The sequence below is a fragment of the Hippocampus guttulatus genome, chromosome 3 (genome assembly GCF_054856545.1).
Source record: "Hippocampus guttulatus isolate MCC_2025c chromosome 3, RoL_Hgut_1.0, whole genome shotgun sequence".
Lineage (NCBI taxonomy): Eukaryota > Metazoa > Chordata > Actinopteri > Syngnathiformes > Syngnathidae > Hippocampus > Hippocampus guttulatus.
In genome coordinates, this window is record NC_141263.1 from 25351531 (window position 1) to 25374392 (window position 22862).

Below are 22862 nucleotides of genomic sequence, written 5' to 3' on the forward strand. Positions count from 1 at the left end.
AACCAGCGCCACCCACCCATTTCGCCCCCCCCCCCCCCCATAGTCCAGAAATGTCAGGCAGTCGCGCTAAGCACTGTGCGCGATGCTGCTCTGTTGATTGATTGTGAGTTATTGCATATCATCAATGCTTTGCGGTTTCCGAAAGAAAAGACCGTAATTTACGCTGGCAACCGTTTGATCACCATGAACTGTAGTCAAGTACAAAGACAAATGTAGTTAAAAGAACTAAGACCACACACACACACACGCAAGAGTTGGCGATGTAATCTCTTGCGCTACCATCCAAGCAAATTGATGTCCATCTGGAAGCGATGCTTGCTCGTTGCCACTATCGGTGATCAGTGGGGGGGAGAGTGTGACCGACTCTGCGGTGGTGTGAGAGCAGTGAGAGGTGCCACATGTAGGTTAAAGGGGACATTACTGTGGAGGCTTGATGCCGGCGCTTGATGCCCCGTTGGCTCGCAGCTGCTCGTCCAGCTGTCCCGGAAAGAACAAGAGCAGAGGGAACGAGTAGTATGTGTTGATGACACGGAGGAAGGTGACCATGACAAAACTAGTTGCCTCTTTGGGCTTTTGTGATTCAGCGGAGGGAAGCGGGTGTATTATTTGTCACCCTCATGTTACGATACGATCAGAAAAACACACAGGCAGCCAAGCCACCCACCTGGATCTGACCGTGTTGAAAAAATCTGATTTTTTTTTTCTTTAACACTCACTTTACAGACTAAGTGAATATTCGATTTGACATATACAGTATTCTGTTAACTCATTCACTCCCAAAGACGTTTTTAAACGTCTTTTCAGACTTGGTCTAGAATTGGCTGGTACTGAATGAGTTAATCTAGAGCAAGGGTGCCCAACCTTTTTTTTGACCAAAGATCAACTTTTCGATCAACCAACCTCCCGCGATCGACCCGTTACGAGCTTTTCTGACTATTCTGTTGTTTCCTCCTTAGGCCTGCCTCACCCGTTTGCCATCACCGTGTTTGAGGACAGCCTCTACTGGACTGACTGGCACACGAAGAGCATCAACAGTGCCAATAAATTTACCGGCAAGAACCAAGAGATTATCCGTAACAAACTGCACTTCCCCATGGATATCCACACCTTGCACCCCCAGAGGCAACCTGAAGGTCAGGAGACAACTCCCCGTATTTTGGATGCTTTGGTTTAAGTTTGTTCATATTTGTCGCCTCGTTCATCGCGGTCGCAAAGTAGTTCCTCTACTGTGACGCTAATTCCTCTGTTAGCGACATATCCTCAATCTTAAAAGTTTTGTTTGAAATGCGCAGCAATATTAACGCGTGAAACGTACATCCACAAAGCCGCTGTGTCGATTTGATTTTGACAACGACATTTTCCAAATGTTCCTTTCTTTTGTAGGAGGCAAGAACCGCTGCGGTGCTAACAATGGCGGTTGCAGCCACTTGTGTCTCCCTGGCAACAAGACCTATACCTGCGCTTGTCCAACTGGTTTTAAGAGGGTGGACCACAGCAACTGTGCAAACAGTGAGTTCACAAGTTATCCTTGTCTTCTAATTATGCACTTTAATGGCTAATTTACAAAAAAAAAAGAGATTGTGTATTGTGTGTGTATTTTTGTATTTAATTCGATAAACCAGAGTATTGTTGTGCAATAACAACGGTAATTCATGAGTTGTGTACATGTGTTATTGTTTTTTTTTTCTTGACCCATTGTTTAAAATAGAAGACTGACAGAAGACCTTTGGTCTTTAATCAGGTCTTGACAAGTTCCTGCTTTTTGCCCGAAGGACGGACATCCGACGAATCAGCTTCGACACAGAGGATATGTCCGATGATGTCATCCCTCTGGCTGATGTGCGCAATGCCGTGGCACTGGACTGGGATGCCAGAGACGGCTACATCTACTGGACTGATGTCACCACTGATTCCATCAACAGAGCCCTCTGGAATGGCAGCAAGCAGGAAGTAAGCAAAAGTCAGTCTTGAATGGACCAGAAATTCCATTTCCTTCAGCGTCCACATTCAACAAGGCAGTTCGAAGTTGTCTGGTGCAATACTGCCACCTAGAGACGAAGAAGTGCCTTTTTTAAAAATCTTGGGTGACTGAGATTTTAGCCAGCGGGCACACAAAGCATGATGAACCCTCCTCAAAGGATACAGACGGCTCCATAACTAAAAAAATTATGACTAAAAATAAGAGAAGAACAAACTGAGATGAAGGCTCCAACTCTTGACTTCCATGACTGAGTTTAAAAGCGCCTTTTGTTTTGCTCTTGCAGGTGGTGGTGGACACCAGTCTGGAGAGTCCAGCAGGTTTGGCTATTGATTGGGTGACCAACAAACTCTACTGGACTGATGCTGGTAACCGACCCAGTTTTAAAACGTTACACAGAAAATAATCCAGTACTGAATGTGAATATTCATTTTACTCTGTGAAAATATAAATATGCAACAGTGGATTTTTTTTTTTTTAATCCAGGTACAGATCGTATTGAAGTTTCTAATGCAGATGGGAGCATGCGGACTGTACTCATATGGGAGAACCTTGACCGGCCCAGGGACATTGTTGTCGACCCCGTTGGAGGGTGAGATACTTCAAGGAAATGTGAAGAGTATGAGAGACTTTATGTGACGGGACATTTGCAAAGAGCCGTCTTTTCTCCATAGTTTCATGTACTGGACTGACTGGGGCGCCAATCCAAAGATTGAGCGTGCTGGGATGGACTCTTCAAGTCGCATGGTCATCATCTCTTCCAACTTGACGTGGCCCAATGGGCTTGCCATTGACTATGAGACTAAACGCCTGTATTGGGCCGATGCTGGCATGAAAACTATTGAGTATGGAAACTTTGATGGATCTGACCGACAGGTAAGGGAGACTTCTGTACTGTCAGTTTTGATTTGCACCGAAATCTAAACTAAATGTGAAAAATCCAGAACCTGGTTTTGTTTGAATAACTACTAATCTTACACACCCATCCCATGCAGGTTCTGATTGGCAGTCAGCTTCCTCACCCCTTTGGTCTCACTGTCCATGAAGACATGCTGTACTGGACTGACTGGCAGTCCAAGAGCATCCAGAGTGCGAACAAGCTCACCGGCTTGGGACGGCACACGCTTGCAGAAAACCTGGAGAATCTCATGGATATTCACATGTTCCAGAGACACCGTGAAACAGGTGTGTATGTGTTTGTGTGTGTGTGTGTGTGTGTGTGTGTGTGTGTGTGTGTGTGTGTGTGTGTGTGTGCGTGTGTGTGTGCGTGCGTGCGTGCGTGTGTGTGTGTGTGTGGGCGGGGGGGGGGTCACTTGTCCAACCGTGTGAGTACTTTAGAATGGCGCATTTCATTTTTGACACTTTTTAAATGGGGACAGGAAATCAGCAAGCTTATATTTAGCCAGCAAATGTAGTGTATTAAATATTTTGTTGTCAGCCGTTGCTTGAAACAACTTGTTTGATGTCCATGTCACTGTCGACGTTGGCAATTCTGCTCTATATTCAGAGTGCAGATGACATTTTTTTTTCTGTTGTTGCTGAATCGTTAATGTGGACCTGACAGGCAGTCAAGCAACAAACGTGTCTAAAAATGTTTTTATTTATTGATTCATTTTTTTAGTCGGTGGCTCTGATGCCAAGCTAGTAAACATGCCATTTTCTGCTATTTTGTTCTAATAGATGTCTAGGTAGAGAAAACATCAACATTGTCCTCCATGTTGTTTGGTCATTTATTATTTTTTTAACTCATTCAGGTATGATTAGGTACTAAATATCCCGCTGAACGCTTAACAAAAGATGATGATACCCTGTAGCCTAATTTAATGTTCGAGCTGAATTCTAGTTTCTCCGCTTGTAGTCCACAACCCGTGTGCGGTGAATAACGGAGGCTGTAGCCACCTCTGTCTTCTGGCTCCTGCTCCCAAAGCCTACAGCTGTTCTTGTCCCACTGGCATCAACCTTCAGGCAGATGGAAAGACCTGCACGCCCGGTATGAAAATCTTTTTCCTCACCTCCAGCATCCTCTTGGTTGTGACAATTTGTTGCAGTATTTTTCATAAATACAAAAAACAATCACACTTCCAACTCCCCATTAATTTTTTTTTAAACAGGGATGAACAGCTTCCTGATCTTTGCACGGAGGACGGACATTCGAATGGTGTCTTTGGACATTCCATATTTCGCTGATGTGGTTCTTGCTGTCAACAGTTCCATGAAAAACACGATTGCTATTGGAGTCGACCCGCAAGATGGTTTGTGTGTCCTGTCAAAGAAGTAAAATGTCGTGAGCTGAGCTCAGGTTTCAGGAAAGTAGAGCGTACATTTTGACATTGTTGTCGTTTGTATCTTCTGCAGGGAAGGTGTACTGGTCAGATAGTACACTTAAAAGGATCAGCAGAGCCAACATAAATGGAACTGCTAAAGAAGACATCATTTCTACAGGTGAGCAGGACTGCTGTTGGTAACTTAAGTGCAGCAGGTTTCAGTGTGACTAGCGCCACCTACTTCTCTCTCTGCAGGATTGATGACAACGGATGGTCTAGCAGTGGATGCCGTAGGCCGAAAGATTTACTGGACTGATACAGGAACCAACCGGATCGAAGTTGCTAATCTGGATGGTTCCATGAGAAAAGTTCTGGTGTGGCAAAACCTGGACAGCCCTCGCGCCATCGCCCTTTACCATGAGATGGGGTGAGCATGACAGATTTTCTAGTTAGCATTCTTATTGCTAAAAAGGCTGACTACAGTGACCAAGCCTCTGAAGACGCATCTTGTTTTTTTGATTTCCGTGTTTACATCACGGCGTGACCTTTCCGTGGATCTCTGACAGTTACATGTACTGGTCCGACTGGGGCGAACATGCGAAGCTGGAGCGCTCGGCAATGGATGGGTCAGATCGAGTGGTCCTCATCAGTAACAACCTCGGATGGCCCAACGGTCTTGCCATAGACATGGCTGGCTCACAGTTGTTGTGGGCTGATGCTCACACTGAGGTAAGCGTTGACTCCGAGCGCATGACTTTGTTGCGCTTGTGCAGTCACTTCACAGTCAGCTCCAAGACATTTGTGAGTGCTGGGAGATATATTTGGATGATATCTCAAAACGTTGAGGCAATGTATTAAGTAGCAATATAATCCGAAGTTGTTGTCCCCCCCCCCCCCCCCCTCCGACACCCCACCTTCCCAAGGATATCTACCGTAATTTCTGGACTATAGAGCACACATGATCATAAGCCGCACCAACTACATTTTTTAAAGGAAAAACCATTTTGTCCATACATAAGCCGCACCTGTCTATAAGCCGCAGGTGCCCACATTGTAACATCAGATATTTACAAAGAAAGACGGTACACAGAAAGCGTTTTCAAAGTTTTAATAACATACCTTAACTTTTCTTTCCAAATAGTGCCTGTAACAGCACCACAGCAGTGATTTTAAAAAAACCCATAAAAGTCACCGTTCGCCGTCGAGTAATGCTTTTTTGTTTTTGTGAAAAAAGTCCTCGCTTGCCGTAACACTCGGTCTGCCATTTCTTCATTAGGCTTTCTTCCATCTATGCTTTCGTGTCAACTTTAATGACAATGTCTTTCTGGAGGGTTTGGGAGTTTTTTTTGGGCATAATAATCCTTGGTGGATGCGGTGCAGCCCAAAACACAGGTCAAATGCGCTCGCTCTCTCGTGGCCGATTCTTTTCAGTGTGACAGATGTTAACGTCTTCCTCGACACGTATCCAGTATATCAACTTGTCTCGCTCTTACATTTTATGCTCGAGTGCTCTCTGGCGGCCATAAAAAAAGTCTTTAGATAGGCTGCTTCACTAAAGTACCGTATTTTCACGACTATAAGGCGCCATTAAAAGTCTAAAATTTTCTCCAAAATGGACAGGACGCCTTATGATGCGGAGCGTCTTGTGTATGCGCTGAGTTCCAAAACCTGACTGACAGCCGACACGCTGTTTATATAGAGAAAAGGCGGAAGTGACTGTGGACAGGCATGCGGCAAAGAAGTCGGCCAATCAGTGAAGGGTGGGCGTGTATATATATACACATATGGAGAGCGAGAGAGAGAAAAGGCAGACGTGAGTGAGGACAGGCATGCGGAGAAGAAGTCCGCCAATGAGTGAAGGGTGGGCGTGTAAGTGGACGCTAAAGGGACGTCCCAAGCAGGTACCAACACCTGTATAGAGTGTGGCTATGTGCATTGTTGCAAAACAACTTCGGTTTTGGTTTCTAAGAACCCCCGAAAATAAATTCTACAAAGAGACACGCCTACGAAGCTCAGTTCAAACTTCAAGCCGTCGGTTATGCTTTTGGCATGCGTGCCCATCTCACAGCAGCGGTGAAAAACCAAGTCAAGCAAATGAACTCTGAGCTTGCCGTTATTCCCGGAGGCTTGACTAAAGAACTCCAACCGCTGGACATCGGCATCAACCGGGCGTTCAAAGTAAAGTTGCGAACGGGCGTTCAAAGTAAAGTTGCGAGCGGCATGGGAACAATGAATGATCGATGGCAAACACAACTTTACAAAGAGTGAGAGGCAGCGCCGGGCGAGTTACGCCACAATTTGCGAATGGATTGTGGCTGCTTGGACGAACGTGTCTGCTTGCACTGTTGTTCGAGTTTTTGGCAAAGCCGGCATCATTTCTGTGGAGCCACATGGCAATGAGAGTGACTGACAACGAGAGGGAACACGGCGTTTTTGATGGATTACCGGTACTTGCACAATTGTTCAATTCTGATACAGAGGATGAGGACTTTGATGGATTTCTGGGTGATGATTGATCGAAAAACGTGAGGACATTGTACGATGGCTAAATAAAATACAACGGAACTCAGTTTTCCGTTGCTTTTTTAAAAACGTGTTTTTAGCTTGTATCTGTATGTCTTGGCATGCTACCGTATGCTACAAGCTAACGTGTGTGCGTGCGCGCATGCATGCCGTATGTTTAAGCTGGCGTATGTTTTACCACTGTAAAATTGCGCCCAATAATACAGTGCGTTTTGTCTATGTGTAAAATACAGAAATAGCACCCATTAATGAGACTGCGCCCAACCATACGGTGCGTCGAATGGTCGTGAAAATACGGTAACAAAAGTCGCGGCTAATAGTCCGGAAATTATGGTAGTTAGAAATGAATCATGGCTTAACCATGCCAGTTTGCTTCGCCTTTAAAAAGAATGTTACAAAATTCAAGACGGAAAGACCACAGGGATCGAAAGGAAACATTTGAAAGCGATTCATCTCCCCTCCTGTCCTCTGCAGCGCATCGAGGCTGCTGATCTGAATGGCCAAAACCGCCACACCCTTGTGACACCAGTCCAGCACCCGTATGGCTTAACCCTCTTAGGCTCTCACATCTATTGGACGGACTGGCAGAGTCGTAGCATCCAGCGCGCCGACAAGAATTCTGGCGCCAACACGATCACTGTTCGTTCCAACCTGCCGGGACTGATGGACATTCAAGCCGTGGACAGAGAGAGGGCCCTGGGTGAGTCTTCTGTGATGGAACCAACCAATAGCAACTATGAATTATTGCTTAGTCCAAAGTTCAAACATTTGGAGACGTCTGGCCATGATACTTACCTGCCGTTTATACGAACAGACATGCCGTGCCTCACAATCCTTCTCCTACTCGTGAGAAATTTGAAGGCGTTGAGATCAGAAGTGTTCAAGTCAAGCTCTCCAGCCACGATCTCGCCTTCATTGCATCATTGCCTCCCTCGCGTGTCCTCCTCAGGGTTCAACAAGTGTGGCAGGAGGAACGGCGGCTGCACGCACCTGTGCCTTCCTCGCCCCAACGGTACTTCCTGCGCTTGTCCCACCGGCATCCTGCTCAAGGGAGACGGGAGATCATGTGACGACTCGCCCGAAACCTTTCTCGTCTTCTCCAACCGCGTCAGCGTGCGGAGAATCTCCTTGGACACCAACGATCACACAGACGTGCACGTCCCCGTGCCTGAATTGCACAACGTCATTTCGCTAGACTATGACAGTGTCGATGCAAAACTGTACTACACTGATGTCGCCTTGGATGTGATAAGGTATCGGTCTAAAATTCTGCTAGGCTAAAGTTGTTGTGGTAATAATACTACATGCATGTTTGGCGTAGATTATTTATCATCTTTGACTTGGTGTTTTTAGACGATCAAACCTTGACGGCAGTGGCATGGAGACTGTCATCAGCCAGGGTCTAAAGACCACAGACGGGCTGGCCGTGGACTGGGTGGCCAGAAACATGTACTGGACCGACACCGGACGAAACACCATTGAGGTGGCGCGCATCGACGGCACCAGCCGCAAAGTCCTCGTCAACAACAGTTTGGATGAACCCAGAGCCATTGCGGTGTTCCCAAGCAAAGGGTGAGATCCAAAGACAACATTTCTATTTCACACCAGATATATGAACATATGAGCACTTGTTTTGCTTCTCATCTCACCAGTTTAGCCTTGTGTGCGCAGGTTCCTATTCTGGACCGATTGGGGTCATATCGCAAAAATCGAGCGATCTCACCTGGATGGCACAGACCGCAAAGTTCTCATCAATACTGACCTCGGCTGGCCCAATGGACTCACCTTAGACTATGACACACGAAGGTCAGAGACTGCATTTATTCTTAGAAAATGCTGTTCTGACTCTATATCTGCATGCCCACAGAGAAATGTCTGAGAGAAACGACTTATTTGCTTATCTAGCAAATACTGTAGGTAGTTTGAATGAAAAAAATATATAAATGTAGAACCCTTGTGATTTAATCTACACCATGCTATCTTTACTCTGCATGTACTGTAAATCATAGTCGTGTCCTTGCAACCATTCACTTAAAGTGCACTGATGAATCTGTGTTATTTGCTGCAGGATTTTTTGGGTTGATGCCCACTTGGACAGGATTGAGAGTTCTGACCTGAATGGGAAATTGCGTCAGATCCTCGTTAGCCCGGTGTCCCACCCCTTTGCCCTAACACAGGTAGCCCTTCCCCCAACCTCTCTGCCTTCTCCCCCCCACCCGTCCCCCAGCTGGCAATCACTGGATCGCCCCTTCCTCATGGCTGCCTCCGTCACTCACCTGCTCTCTCACGTGTCCGCTCACCGTGTAACTCTGGTCACCGGTCATCTGCTGGTTCTCCAGTTCATACTCGGCTCATTTGACTTGACCATTTCTTCTTCCTTTCCACTCTGACCCTCATTTTTCTTCCTCCTTCTCCCCCCCCCCCTTTATTCCTCCCATTCCCCCTTTCCTTGTCTGTGTTTTCCTTTCCTCTCTTCTTCTCCCTTTGGTTTCCCCAGTTGAAGCCGGTGTCCTCCCCTCTAACCCCTTTCTCCCGACTCTCACAGCAAGACCGTTGGATCTATTGGACTGATTGGCAGACAAAGTCCATCCAGCGGGTGGACAAACACACTGGCCGTAACAAAGAAACCGTGCTGGCCAATGTTGAGGGTCTCATGGACATTATAGTGGTATCACCTAACAGGCAGACGGGTAAGAGATGCGCTCCTGTGGCAGAAGACTTTGTTTGCCGAAACAGCAGAGGTATACCGTGTTTTGGTACACCTTTAACTAAAGGGCACATGGTTTGCAAAGCTCTATTTGTCCAAAAAGCTTGGAAAAGCCACTTTGAAATGAACTAGAAGGATTTAGGACTTTATTTTTTTTGTGCTTGTATGAAACGTCCCTCCTCGTTCGTCAGGTACCAACCTCTGCGGGGTGAACAATGGAGGCTGCACTCACCTATGCTTTGCCAAGACCAACAGTTTTGTCTGCTCATGCCCAGACGAGCCGGACGGACGACCGTGCTCCACTGGTGAGTGGCTGACGATTCTGCAGTGCTTGCAGTCAATTCTTTGATGGGCAATGTTTGGATCGTGAATGTATGACTTACAAGTGCACACTCCGCATCTCTTTATCAGTTGCAGGCTTCATCCCCACTTCTCCCAGCGGAGAAACTAGCAGCACCCCTGTCCCTAACAAGATCCCCAAAGCTCCAACAGAAACCCCCCAAAGAGGACCCCCAGTCGTCAAGTAGGTCCCAAAAACAAGTAATCTCGTCTCATTTTTGACATTCAATTCAATTCAATCAATGCTCCCTGTAAGTAGCACACGGTGACGCTGGCTCACATCGCACACACACAAAATTAAATTTCTACAGTTATTCCTTGATTGCCACCCCAGTTTAATCTACAAACGGGACACCACACCATTCCAGTTTGAATAGTGCAACCGAGGGTGCACACTCAGTTGTTCTGTATGAAGTCCACATTGACACGCATACACTCGCTCACTGCTGACCCGGTGCACCAGGCAACACGCGGACCGCTCCATTCAGGACGTCCAAAGATGGGCGTAGTTTACGAGCCCCTTAAATGGGGCTCTTTCGTTTCATTTTAGGAGTCAGGTGACAAGGGCATTTTTTTTTCTCCATTATTTATGAGAGGTCAAAGTGGAGGGAACATTGGTCACAAGGGATTATAAAGACACAAAATGCTCCTTTTGCTTTCTCAAGCTGTATTCATATTTTTGTTCACAGCTGCACTGACAAGAACCTCAATGTCGAAGGGTGCCTACAGAGTAATGTGGTCACCGCTCCCCACGGTGGGTATTCAGTATTTGTTTTTTGTTTTTGTTTTTTTATGGTTGAGTCTAGCATGCACAACATTAATGTTCACTTTTACAGGGGAAGGACTTCATGTCAGCTATGTGATTGGAGGCGTTTTGACCATACTGGCTATTCTGATTCTCATCGTTGCTTTTATTATTTACCGGTGAGTCCCTCATTGGACATCACTTTCACATTCTGTACTGACAGTAATATTCGTATCATATTTAATACACAACTTCTATCAAGTTCTGCATGTTCTTTCTCTGTTTCCCCAACAGACACAAAAAGTCCAAATTCGCCGACCCAGGCGTTAGCAACCTGACTTATAGCAACCCTTCATACCGGACTTCCACGCAAGAGGTCAAGATTGAGGCCTCGCAGAAGCCTCCAATATATAATCAACTCCGATATAAGAAAGAGGTACTTAAGAGAATATTTGAAAAGATTTTGACGAGTGGACTTGAGGTTTGAACTGTTAGATTCGTTCTCACTGAGATTAGTTTTAATAGCAAATTAAAATCTCGAAATGCCGGTTCCCCACACCAGCACACTCATCTTTTCCTACCTCTCTTTTGCTCCCTGCAGCTCTCTCATCCCTACAACTCCCTCTCCCCCTTTATCTTTTGAGTCCTAATGTGCTGTGGAGAGGTAGTTACACGGCATCCACTCCTTTTCCTTCTTTTCTACTTGATTCGAGACAACCAGACTGCTGTGTGAAAGCTTTTTGGGAGCATGTTTGTCGATATTTCTTTTAGATGTTTGGTTAAGTGAAAGTGACGGACAAAGTTTTTTGAGCTGTACAATCTTATCCCAAACTTCTGCCGAGGCCAAGTAGTGTATTATCAAGTCTGTATTAATACAAATGAATCCATACTGTCGCCAGAAGCAGGAGTGACAAATTCCAAAGATCCATTTGGTCTGTTGGATAACGTACCTAGTTCACATCCATTCTGAATAATATTTACTATCGGGCCCCCCAAAACACCCACTGACCTTGTCATCTATTTCCGTACGTGTGTTAATTTCTATTGTGTTCGAAAGATTTTGCTTCTGTCCTATCTCAAGGGGACATCTTGAAGCACAGGAGGAAAATCATCCTTGAACATTGGCTTCCAATTGTTTGAGGCCACGGATTCATTTACTCTTCTTCTTTCCTGAGAATCAATTAGCAAGTGTGAAGAACCCCCACACACCGATGTTGAGTTATTTTAGTAGAGTAAAAAAAGAAAACGGCAAAATTAGACAGAAACATTTCCACTGAGGTCTGTTAACCCTTTCAGGGACGGCGGTCACTTACAGTGGACAGCTTGTCATGTTATCAGGTGTTATCATGTTATCATATCGGTGCATGAGAAGTGTTAAGGAAATGTGGTCGCCGAGTCTCTTAACATTGATCTGAATTGCGTGCGAGTGGTTTGGCTTTGAACGAATAATTGCTTGTTGCCCTCCATCCAATGTTGGAGGTGTTGAACAGTGTGAGCATGTCCGGATCTGGATCCGCCCTTCAGACCGCTCACATACGGACCGTCTCTGACTAACTGTTTCCTTTCATGTCCAGGGTGGTGTGGATGGAGGGTACACGAAGGAGAAGATCCGTATTGTGGAGGGCGTTTGCCTCCTGTCCACCGAGGAGCTTTACTGGGATGATCTCAAACAAGTCAAGCCGTCACGGGGGGGCCTGCACACCTGTATGCGTACGGACACCGTTTCACTCCAGGCGAGCAGCGCTTCGCTGGATGACGGCGAGACGGAGCAACTCCTTCAGGAGGAGGCGTCGGAATGCTCCTCCATAAGCACCTTAACGCCTTCAGCCATCACCCCACAGCGTCATGCCCAGCATTGCCTGCCCGACACTGGCTGGATGTCCATGCGCAAGCCCTCCACTGAGAGTGAAGTTTGAGGGGGCGGCCTGCGTGCTTTCACGCATCCTCCATCGCAAAAACATGCAAATCCGTCTGTATGTGTTTTCAGCTGCTCCAGACGGACGATTCGAGGTACCAGTGCAGATTTTAAATTTAGAGTCCAAATCAAACAAGCAAGTTCCCAACTGAGCGGTTTCTCTGAAACTGGGGCGCCGTCCTACTTGTACACGCATACAAACACGGGCCCCCATGGTACTGTGCTCAAATGCCTACAGGCAAAATGGTAAACTAATTAGTATGCTGGAATCGGGAAAAAAAAAAAAAACAGCAAAGGACCAGAGATGCAAACACACAAGGATGCAGACTCTCATTGCGACAAATATCTCTCTGTGTACAACATCACCATTTTTAGCAGATTTTTTTTTTCCCCTCCTTGGATTCAATGGAACCAACATCCTCCCCGGACTCTTAACTGTGGTGCCCTAAAACCACTCATCTCTTTATGAACTCTATTTATTAATGATTTTTGTACTTCTGAGTGGGCTTTCAGACTTTCACAGAACAGTGGGTGTTGTGTTGAGCTTTGTGCAGCAGGTTTTCAAGTTGTTGTATTTATGACAGTGCCAAAGGGCCGGCCGGGCTTGACCACGTCTCCATGCCTCCTTCTTGCATCTACAAATCAGTAGTGCGATTTGACATTTCTTTCTTTTCACCGCCGTTGAAACGCTCTGCTGTTAACATTTTCTTGAGCAAGCCTAGCAGTTTCAAGCAAGGACTGAGCTGGGAACTTTTCAGATGATTGCACGAGTACATTTCTGCAAATGCTGTCCTAAAAAGGTCATCTTCAGTCATTTAACCATTGCTCATCCTTGGACTAAGGAAATTGCAGCAATGTAACAGCCCAAGCGCCAGATATTTTGTGATCCATCCACCTGTATAAGAAGCCGTAAAAATGTTCCTGTGCGTGATATTTAACTCATTGGATGAAACAATTGATTCCACCATAGCAGACGAAATATGGTCACATGCGTCCGCGGTGACCATGCAGGTCGTTGTGCTTTTAAATAAATATATACCATATGTGTGGCAAGTTAAGGGAAATGTACACATACAGATTCATAAACCATGAAAGCAGACTGTAGATGACACAAAGAAGAAATATTATCCGTTATCAGTTCATTCTTTGTGTGTGGTCCTTAACTTGGTCATAGCTAGCAAGTCTGCCATAAATGTGGACAAAATGTAATTTTATCAGAGCAATTACTGGTCCTTGGTCCCTATAATTTTAAAGTATATATTCAGCACTTATGATTGTAATGTATTGCTTCTTGGTTTTAACGATGTTACGAAATATCTCAACTCTGCCAATTACTGTTTTTAAGCATAAAGGTGCTTTCAATGTAATGACGTCTTTTAGTGCATTGCTATAGAAAACCTCAAATTGTTACTTTTAAAAAAAATTCTAAGGCTGCTACAATATATATATACATATATATATATATACACACACACGGTATATTCCAAGTTCTTTTGGGCATGAAAAAAAACAGAAAACTATCACACTTTAACTGAACACGTTTTGGAAACACTATGTTGAATAGATTAATATGAGCATATTTTACAACCTGTGCAATTTCCTCTTAAGTTCTCTTTTGAGACAAAAACATATTAGTGCATAAATCACAAAATCTCTGCTTTGCCAAACACTATTATCTGGAGTGTCATTTTATTTTTTTGGGTCAACTCCAAATCTGTGATGCAAAAGTGCACTTGCAGTATCTGCAACAGTAGTGTAGCGTAATGAAACACTGTGCAAGATGGACCGCATGGGGGGGGGGGGGGGGGGGGGGTGTAGTTTAGCAACACATCACTTTAAAACATTTAACCTACAGCTATCGTGCATCGCTTTACCTTTTAGAATGTTTTTCCCCCTCCTTGTGCTGTTGACACAACTATACTGCTACTCAAACAACCATGTTTATAGAACAATGTATTTTGAAGAATCTGCTAAGAGCTCAGCAACTTGCTGTTTTGCTGCTAGACAAAGCACTGAAGCCAATGGAAGAGGGTCTTGGCAGCTACAGAATGAGTCTCTGACACTTGGTTGACAGTCGGCCTGCAGAGTATCATAGTGACCCGACCCATCATCGTCATCCCAGCTCACAGTCCCTCCAACTCCGCTGCAAGAATGCTAAACCTGTACAAATTGTATTTTTCATATATATGACATTTCATTTGAAGATACTGTTTTGATTGAGCTGTATAGTCTTTTGTACAAAGGGATTTTGTGACTGTAATTAGACTTGCATTAATTAAACTCACTGGAGAAAAGAACGTTTTGTTTATTTTGCTGGATTATTTTAACCACTGTTTCCATACCTTGTAAATGATAGGGATTTTGCCATTTATTTAATAGCCCCCTTTATGTTATGAAATACTGGTCTCATATAGTTGTTGTAAAGTTAACAATAAGAGGTATTTATGATTTGTTTGGTTGTCATTTGATGTGTAAATATGAACAGACTGTATATGTATTTCCATGGCAGTACTAACAAGTTGTGTTGTGTGATATAGTGAGTTATCCCTTTGCTATCTTTTAATATAAAATTGCATTTCAATGAACCTCTTGTCCGACTCATCTTTTTCAACTTTGAATATGTAGATGAGAACGTTGTTTTGTGAGTTTGGCCGTCCGTCGTTGGTTTCAAGACTCATCGCATCGTGATTTGACCAATCAGTCGTAACGCTACAGTCACGTGAGCAAATGTGGCCAATAAACGTCGCCACGAAAATTTGAACCTATTGGCTCACAGTTCAAGCGTCAAGTGGCGTTCGAAGTCAGGCGGAAACAACGCTTTAATTCAGGTCACAAACTTGAGAGCCAACCATTTCTAACGATCGTATGTTTGGGTAAGTTTTTATCGGACAGTATTCCAGGCCGAATTGCGTTTTCATCTAATACGACGGGAGGGACACGTTCATTTAGTTACGGACTTCTACGGCTTGGTGAACGCAACGAATGAGAACAACATGCTAGGCTCGGCCCCAAGCTAGTTCATTTGTTTGAGTGTCCCGAATGAGATTTAGATTTAGATGAAGGCAACACGGACGAGTCTTAACGATGTTGTGACGCCTCATTGTACAACCAAGCCGCTTTTTTTATTTTTCCGTCGACTTTCGTTGGAAGCGTCTTAATGCACGGACTTAAACCATGCTTTGTCGACGGTTGTTTTGTTTCCAAATCAACACTGTAAAACATCGAGGTTGCGTGTTCCAGTTGCTTACTGACATTGCTCTGTGATAGTAATTAGTCACCTTTTACAACGATTGACGTACATGAATCTCTCTACCAGTTCGCCTCGAAATGTACTGTAGTAGTTTACTGGTTTGCAACAGCACGGGGAAAAACAGCCACGTGGTTTACACGTGGGTGCATCCGTTCTGGAGGTAGCTTAATAACAGTTGCTCCTGCTCTCAAGTTAACTTTTCCCTCGGCAACTTTTCCCCTGACCGATCGTTCATTTTCTTTTTAAGGTTTGCCTTCTACAATCTGAAGTCGGTCCCCACATGGAAGCCGACAGCAACTTAATGAAGATTGTGAAGTTTGTTTTCCACGGTAAGGTTTCCTCAAGGATCAATACTAAAATAATAGGCGCAAAAGGAATGTATAGTCTTTTCTTATAGACAGGGTAAATTGCCAATTCAGCTTTTCTTATTTGCATGCATGCTTCTTTTCCTGAAATATGAGAAGAAATTAACTAAAGTCCCTGGAGTGGGTTTGAGAGTGATGAGTTGCACTTAAATCACTTGGGGTGTGTTGCAGTGGCATCAACACTCCAATCTGATTCTACCTGATGACACGCGCTGTGCACAGGGGCCATCTGACTCAAACCACCCATTCTTGAGCTATATTCCCCAGTCTGTAAAATTAGTTTTTAATGATTCATTGCAGATCTACAATCAATACAAATTATTCTGTAATTTTGTACCGTGGCCTTTATAAACTGCAGATGACAAAAAGCATGCGTGTCTATTTTGTGTGTCTTTCTTTTTAGTGGAGTGTCGTAACAGAGCTGGGAGGTGGCACCTTCCTGTGTTTTGATTCATCGGAGGAAGAATATCAGCCTGGTGGACAACTTGGCCTGTGAGGTTTATATTATTAGGTTCCCTTTCAATGTAGTTACATTGACAAATAAAAATGTTCGACACATTTCAGAAATGAACAAATCCAGATTAATTTATGGTGTTTTAGAGTGAGTCCTGACAAATATTTTACTACTGGGATGTGACTATGAGGAGTTGCACTTGGAGTTGGGTCACTGATTGCAGTGGCACAGTTGAACCCATCCTGATGACCGGTGGTGACACAAACTGTGCACAGGGGCCATCTGAGTCACTTCCTAACTTGACAGTAGAGCATTTGTCAGTGCAGGACTTTCTTGAAAGTACGGCCGCATATTTTATTTATTTATTTTTTAATACTATTTCATATTAATGAAATATACTATTTCATTCCCCTCAAAGGATCAAGCCATTTAAAATGGTGCTGCCTCATTCAAATGCATGTACAATGACTAGAACTAATTGCATCATACCCTCTCTCAATTGAATCGTAATCCACCTGAATCGGTCCACTTTAGAATCCACCCACGCTTGATCGTGTTGCATCCAGAATTAAGCAGATTAATCCACCCGTTGTCATCAATCTCAGGGGGCTGACATTTTTTGATGCCCTGCCCCCTCACCATTGACTGAAATTGGCAGCAAAAGTGCCTTCGGGCTCGCATTGCAAACTTCATGGCCCAACTGTTTCATGGTAGTTTCAATTTCTCCCTTTTATTCGAGGTTGTGAAGCTCTGGGCGCAGGACAGAAGGGATGGTGGGCAAAGAAAGAAGAGAACAAAGGCCTAATTCATGCATCAAAAGCGAAGTCTGCTCCTTCACGCACCACAGTTGGAAATATTACTGCTTTTGTAGTCTGTGAATAAAAATTTGGACAAACTGCCGGCTTGTTTTTGTCTTCAATAACCTCAGCCCAGTTACCTGCTAGAAATGTACTTTTGTTGTAGTTATACGATTGACCACAAGGTGCCAGTAAAACACCAGTCATCGTGAAGGGTCAGCACCTGGTGTGCTTTCTGCCGGACTAAAATTCAGGTTGAGCTTGTGTATAAAACCTGATTGGAATTTTCAAACGACCCTTAATATTCGACGGGCCAATATCGAAATGCTGTAATCGTATGCCCGATCGGAGAATGGTATTCAAGCTTTAATCAAAGGTAATTGAAGCAGTTTTAATCCAGGCGAACAGGTGCCTGAAGGCATAACACGAGAATTGGGCTCGACTCCAGAGATTTTTTTGACTCAAATGTACTTTGAAAGATGCACCTTTTGAGAGCACTAACTTGCCAGCTGTAGGTAAAATGACGATTTTACGTTTACAATACGATACAATACAACTTTATTTGTATAGCGCTTTCACAACAGCGGCAGCTGTAACAAAGCGCTTAACAAAACAGTTAACATAAAATAAATAAACACAACACATAACATAAAACACGGACAGTCGTGCAGTCCTAACCACTTTGCCGTCGCCCACTATAAGTATACATTTTTTACGACATACAGAAAATTAGTGTGGTGCAAATTGTCCCATTGACTTAGTGTATTTTAAGTACACTTTACGACTTAAATTGTCGTAATATGTCTTAAATCAGGGCGGCCCGGTAGTCCAGTGGTTAGCACGTTGGCTTCACAGTGCAGAGGTACCGGGTTCGATTCCAGCTCCGGCCTCCCTGTGTGGAGTTTGCATGTTCTCCCCGGGCCTGCGTGGGTTTTCTCCGGGTGCTCCGGTTTCCTCCCACATTCCAAAAACATGCATAGCAGGTTGATTGGACGCTCTAAATTGTCCCTAGGTGTGAGTGTGGGCTTGGATGGTTGTTCGTCTCTGTGTGCCCTGCGATTGGCTGGCAACTGATTCAGGGTGTCCCCCGCCTACTGCCCGAAGACGGCTGGGATAGGCTCCAGCACCCCCCGCGACCCTAGTGAGGATCAAGCGGTTCGGAAAATGGATGGATGGATGGATGTCTTAAATCATAAACGTAACAAGTTTTTGAGGGATGTTGTAATGGACTTTGACTTTTCACGTTTCAGTGGCTGTTTCACCATTTTATGACGGCTAAACTGTCATTCTTCACCCATCCGGTAATCACGTTAGCTGACCGTCAAGCCGTCACATAATTGGAGCGGTGCAGCCCTTCTCCTGTCACACTGACCGAAAGGTTGGACCGACCACAGTGCCAGGTTCTTTTCAAAAACTGGGTGAGTGAAATTTGACGTGGTCTGAGTGGTGCGGTGTCCTGCTTTTCACATTGAAACGGCCTTCACGCAGCTCACTTGTTTGTGGTTCACGCGTAAATTTTGAGGTGTCATTTTAAGAATATCAAAATAATTCCCCGACAGTTTCTCTTTTCATTTAATTTTCACATTGAATTTTTAACATTTTATTCCATTAGTTCAATTGTTGGTGTTCTCCAACAAAATAGGTCACCATAATCTGGTAATAGATACTAAAGACGCCCTAGATCAGGGGTGTCAAACTCATTTTTGTCACGGGCCACATTGTGGTTACGATTTGCCTTGGAGGGCCGTTATGAATTTTGGGAAACCACAGAAATGTTTTATCACCCCTACATATTACATGCACAGCGCACAACAAATTGATGAATAACAAGTTTTAAAATCAGAAATGAAGAATAATGACTGTTATTGTGGATTACATATGACAATTTGAAATTTTGGTTCAGACGCAAGCATCATGGAACTTAACATGCTTTATTTGCTGTTGCGGGCCACATAAAATGATGTGGCGGGCCAGATCTGGCTCCCGGGCCTCGACTTTGACACCTGTGCCCTAGATTTACAGTCTTGTAAACACAGTATCAGTCTTCACAGGTGAAATCATTTTTTTATGCATTGGCATCAATATGAAGGGTAAGAAGGCTAACTTCAAAATAAACCTTCCCCAATCAAATAATATACCCACATCAACGCATGTTAAGTTTTTATTTTGAAGTTGCTCCAGGCAGCGTTTCGTGGTGTAACGGCTGACTTAACCTGTTTCCCAAACTGAGTCGGGGCGTCGTTTATTGCTATCACAAACTGTTGCTTCCGACATCAGCAATACGACGTCCTCCGGAAATAATGTTCAATCGCTAATTAAGGACGCTAAAAAAACAGCCAATTATGCCAGCACTGTGTTGTACGCGCAAGCAGGGCTGTCAGCTCTCAAGTTAATAGACCTAAACGACTGTGCACACTTGGGTGCTGACAGTTGCCGTTCCTACTGATCACTTTTGAATGAACTAGACTTACTCAAGTGTGTTGTTTTAGCAGCCAAAATCGCTGCTGTCTTTCTGACGTCACGTCGTTTTATTGACCCAAATGTATGCGGAGAGATTAATTCATTCATTCATTTTCCGAACCGCTTCATCCTCACTAGGGTCGCGGGGGATGCTGGAGCCTATCCCAGCTGTCTCCGGGCAGTAAGCGGGGGACACCCTGAATAGGTTGCCAGCCAATCGCAGGGCACACAGAGACGAACAACCATCCACGCCCACACTCATACCTAGGGACAATTTAGAGTGCTCAATCAGCCTGCCATGCATGTTTTTGGAATGTGGGAGGAAACCGGAGGACCCGGCGAAAACATGCAAACTCCACACAGGGAGGCCGGAGCTGGAATCGAACCCGGTACCTCTCCATTGTGAAGCCAACGTGCTAACCACTGGACTACCGGGCCGCCTCGGAGAGATTAATATAAATTCTTATTCACGTTTCGAGAGAGAGATCAAATTTAAGTAAAAAATCGAAATATATCGATTATTATAATTATTATTATTGATTCGATTTGAATTTTCAGAAGGGTATGGGAATGCCAACATATTCTCTAGCTGCAGCCCTAATAAGATGTGATGATGCAATCATAGATGTTCCTCCTGGAATAGCTTGATTCAGTCATTTCCAACGGTGTACCGTGTGGTAGCCTTTGACTCCAAGTTTGTGCAGTTGTTTGTGTAAACAACTCCACTCACATGACGTGATTTCAAACATCCGTTCACAAAATGACAAACTATTCATTTATGCAAATGGGCTTTTTTTCCGCTCCACCGTCATTGAATAACATTTTTGTCGTAAGACAATTACAGAGGACACACACACACACCGTAGGACTGTCTGGTTGCCCCTCAATGAATCCGTTTGAGGTTAAGTGGTATACGGATGTGTTTCGGCGTATAATCCGGAGCACCTATTGCCTCGGGCTGACTTCTGCTCACCGAATAAAACAGCATGCAGCACATTTCTATCTGGCTCGGTGACGGTGTAGGTGTTCGCAGATCCACAAGGGAGCACAGAGATGAATAGTGAGCATGTGCTTATTTCTCCTCAGGAAAATTGAATGAATATTGGCTGTGCGCTGCTTCATACATCGGATGTTTATTTACGTAAGGATCGTGTTCAATAAAAGCAACGAATACATTCTATGGAGACAGCCCTGCGAAATACAGACGTGCGTCCTCATGCTAAAATGGGTGTCCATTTCTAAATTAAAAAAACTGTCATTTATTCATGTTTGTGCCCATAGATATGCGCTACCTTGTACATAATTGGAACGCTTCATGCCAACTGCATCACATTGGACACAGATTAGAACACAGATCACAAATCCCGTCTGTCGTCTTACTTCCCTTTTTTTTTTTTTTTTTTTTTTACTGTCAGTGCTGTTTATCCACTCTTGAAATAGGAGGATAAACTCCTTTCACAGTTAGAAGGTAAGAGAGCTAAAACTTGTCGGATTAACTGCAATGGGCCGTGCATGTGGAAGGTGTCAGTGTGACTGCCAAACCCACTCTGGTTTTTCCACCTTAACGGCAACAGAAAGGTTGAATGGAAGCTGGAAGGCACTGCTCTAGCACCCGCATGCCAGAGTTTAGGTGATCTACGTTTCTGGAACCTTCCTTTTATGGCAGCCTCTCAAAGTACAGCCTCAGTCAAAAGAGAGAAAGGCAACAATTAAAGATATGATATAAAATGTGCAACAGCACAAAGGCACGTATGATGCAAATCAGGTTTCCACAGCATCGATTTGCAAAAGAGAATTGCTCAGCCAAAGGGTGAAGCTGTTGGGGGAAACGGACATTTTGAAACTGTCGCTACAGAGATGCAAGGGACCAGAATGCAAAATCAGGACTGGTAATAGCTCCGTGTGAAATCCCTCCGCTCTCCCATCGCTCATTTCTCACTTTGCTTGTTCACGGGATCCGGTTGTAGCAGCCGTGACCTTCTGGTCGATGTACAATTGTACAGTATCTGATGCGTTCCAGTTCAAATAACATCACAAGTAGGAAACATGCAACTGGGAAAATGGGTAGCCAAATAAAAGATGTAAAGAATGTATCGAGAAATTTGGGCCTTTTTTTTTTTTTGGTGCATTCAAGGAAAAAAAACATTTTCACGATTTCCAGAAAGGCGACATTGTCAACGTCTTCATTCTTTCCTAATTTATGCGCATTGGGTGCGTCGTGTACCTCTGTACCCGTTCCCACACGGACTGGACGACCTTGCTAAGAACAAGAGCTCGGTGCCAAGATAGAAGTGAAAAATGCGAGTTTTAATTTGACCAACGCGGTACCACCAGAATCGATCTAATCTATTTGCAAATGATCACCAACCCTCCCGTATCACACTCGCATTTCAACCGGCGGTCCCTTCCTCATACAAATAAATCCCGTTGGGGTGCGCTTGTTCTACAATGCCTTTTATACCGTCCGACGGCGAGGGCGAGAGACGGTGTGTGCTCGCTTGGTTTGCTGGATCGGCAACACGAGCGGCGCATAGAAGCGGCTAAATTGCTCAGCCCTGCCACGGGAGATTTGGATACGAATGGATGCGAGCTTCAGTCGTCTCCCAGCTGACATTAACCTTCCCTTCTGCTCCTTCACCTCCTCAGAGGTCCTTCGGTAATGGATGACCTCTTTCTCTCTCTCGCGCATACATATACGCACATACGCACGCACACACTCAATACACTTGCTCTCCATTCCAATGGCCATTAAGAACACATCCGAAGAAACCGATTAGGTCACCAATAATGGAAATCTGTAGAACTCAGTCCCCTAATCCCTTGATTGATGCCCCTTTTGCTTCGCTCAATCTTTGTCGGGGGCGTCAGTGCTAGTTGCACAATGTCTTGTGTTTTTCGGCGCTTGTGCCGCTTTATATGGCGCACTCGGCCTCAGGTGTCATGAATTAATCTCTCCGCATACATTTGGGTCAATAAAACGACGTGACGTCAGAAAGACAGGAGAAGTCATTTGCTCCCGCGTGTGAAGGGGTGTTGCGTTTATGATTTGTTCTGAGTCGAAGCGG

General features: G+C 44.6%; 1 protein-coding gene, 1 long non-coding RNA gene and 2 other non-coding genes across 5 annotated transcripts in view; all 4 read left to right on the forward strand.

The window, feature by feature from the left end:
• Positions 1–13838, forward strand: part of lrp4 (low density lipoprotein receptor-related protein 4) — a 78228-nt gene extending 64390 nt beyond the window's left edge. Inside the window, exons 15-38 of one of the 2 annotated variants that reach the window (XM_086107666.1) lie at positions 957–1133; positions 1384–1509; positions 1742–1950; positions 2265–2346; positions 2465–2570; positions 2653–2854; positions 2974–3163; positions 3837–3968; positions 4090–4230; positions 4334–4420; positions 4498–4669; positions 4809–4971; positions 7240–7465; positions 7715–8018; positions 8119–8337; positions 8437–8571; positions 8834–8942; positions 9263–9455; positions 9664–9777; positions 9884–9995; positions 10501–10565; positions 10648–10735; positions 10851–10992; positions 12131–13838. In XM_086107666.1, the coding sequence (XP_085963792.1) occupies positions 957–1133; positions 1384–1509; positions 1742–1950; positions 2265–2346; positions 2465–2570; positions 2653–2854; positions 2974–3163; positions 3837–3968; positions 4090–4230; positions 4334–4420; positions 4498–4669; positions 4809–4971; positions 7240–7465; positions 7715–8018; positions 8119–8337; positions 8437–8571; positions 8834–8942; positions 9263–9455; positions 9664–9777; positions 9884–9995; positions 10501–10565; positions 10648–10735; positions 10851–10992; positions 12131–12472 (3836 nt within the window). In that variant the 3' untranslated portion in view covers positions 12473–13838. The remainder of the gene's footprint in view (positions 1–956; positions 1134–1383; positions 1510–1741; positions 1951–2264; positions 2347–2464; positions 2571–2652; positions 2855–2973; positions 3164–3836; positions 3969–4089; positions 4231–4333; positions 4421–4497; positions 4670–4808; positions 4972–7239; positions 7466–7714; positions 8019–8118; positions 8338–8436; positions 8572–8833; positions 8943–9262; positions 9456–9663; positions 9778–9883; positions 9996–10500; positions 10566–10647; positions 10736–10850; positions 10993–12130) is intronic. The other variant, XM_086107667.1, reaches the window with a different exon arrangement.
• Positions 13839–15250: 1412 nt separating this feature from the next.
• LOC147207968 (uncharacterized) lies at positions 15251–17436 on the forward strand. The gene is made up of 4 exons (XR_015100421.1): positions 15251–15344; positions 15969–16050; positions 16490–16578; positions 17280–17436. It is a non-coding gene; the product is annotated as an uncharacterized LOC147207968 (long non-coding RNA).
• On the forward strand, positions 16212–16325 carry LOC147207969 (small nucleolar RNA SNORD67). The gene has a single exon (XR_015100590.1). It is a non-coding gene; the product is annotated as a small nucleolar RNA SNORD67 (small nucleolar RNA).
• On the forward strand, positions 16719–16830 carry LOC147207970 (small nucleolar RNA SNORD67). The gene has a single exon (XR_015100591.1). It is a non-coding gene; the product is annotated as a small nucleolar RNA SNORD67 (small nucleolar RNA).
• Positions 17437–22862: the final 5426 nt, after the last annotated feature.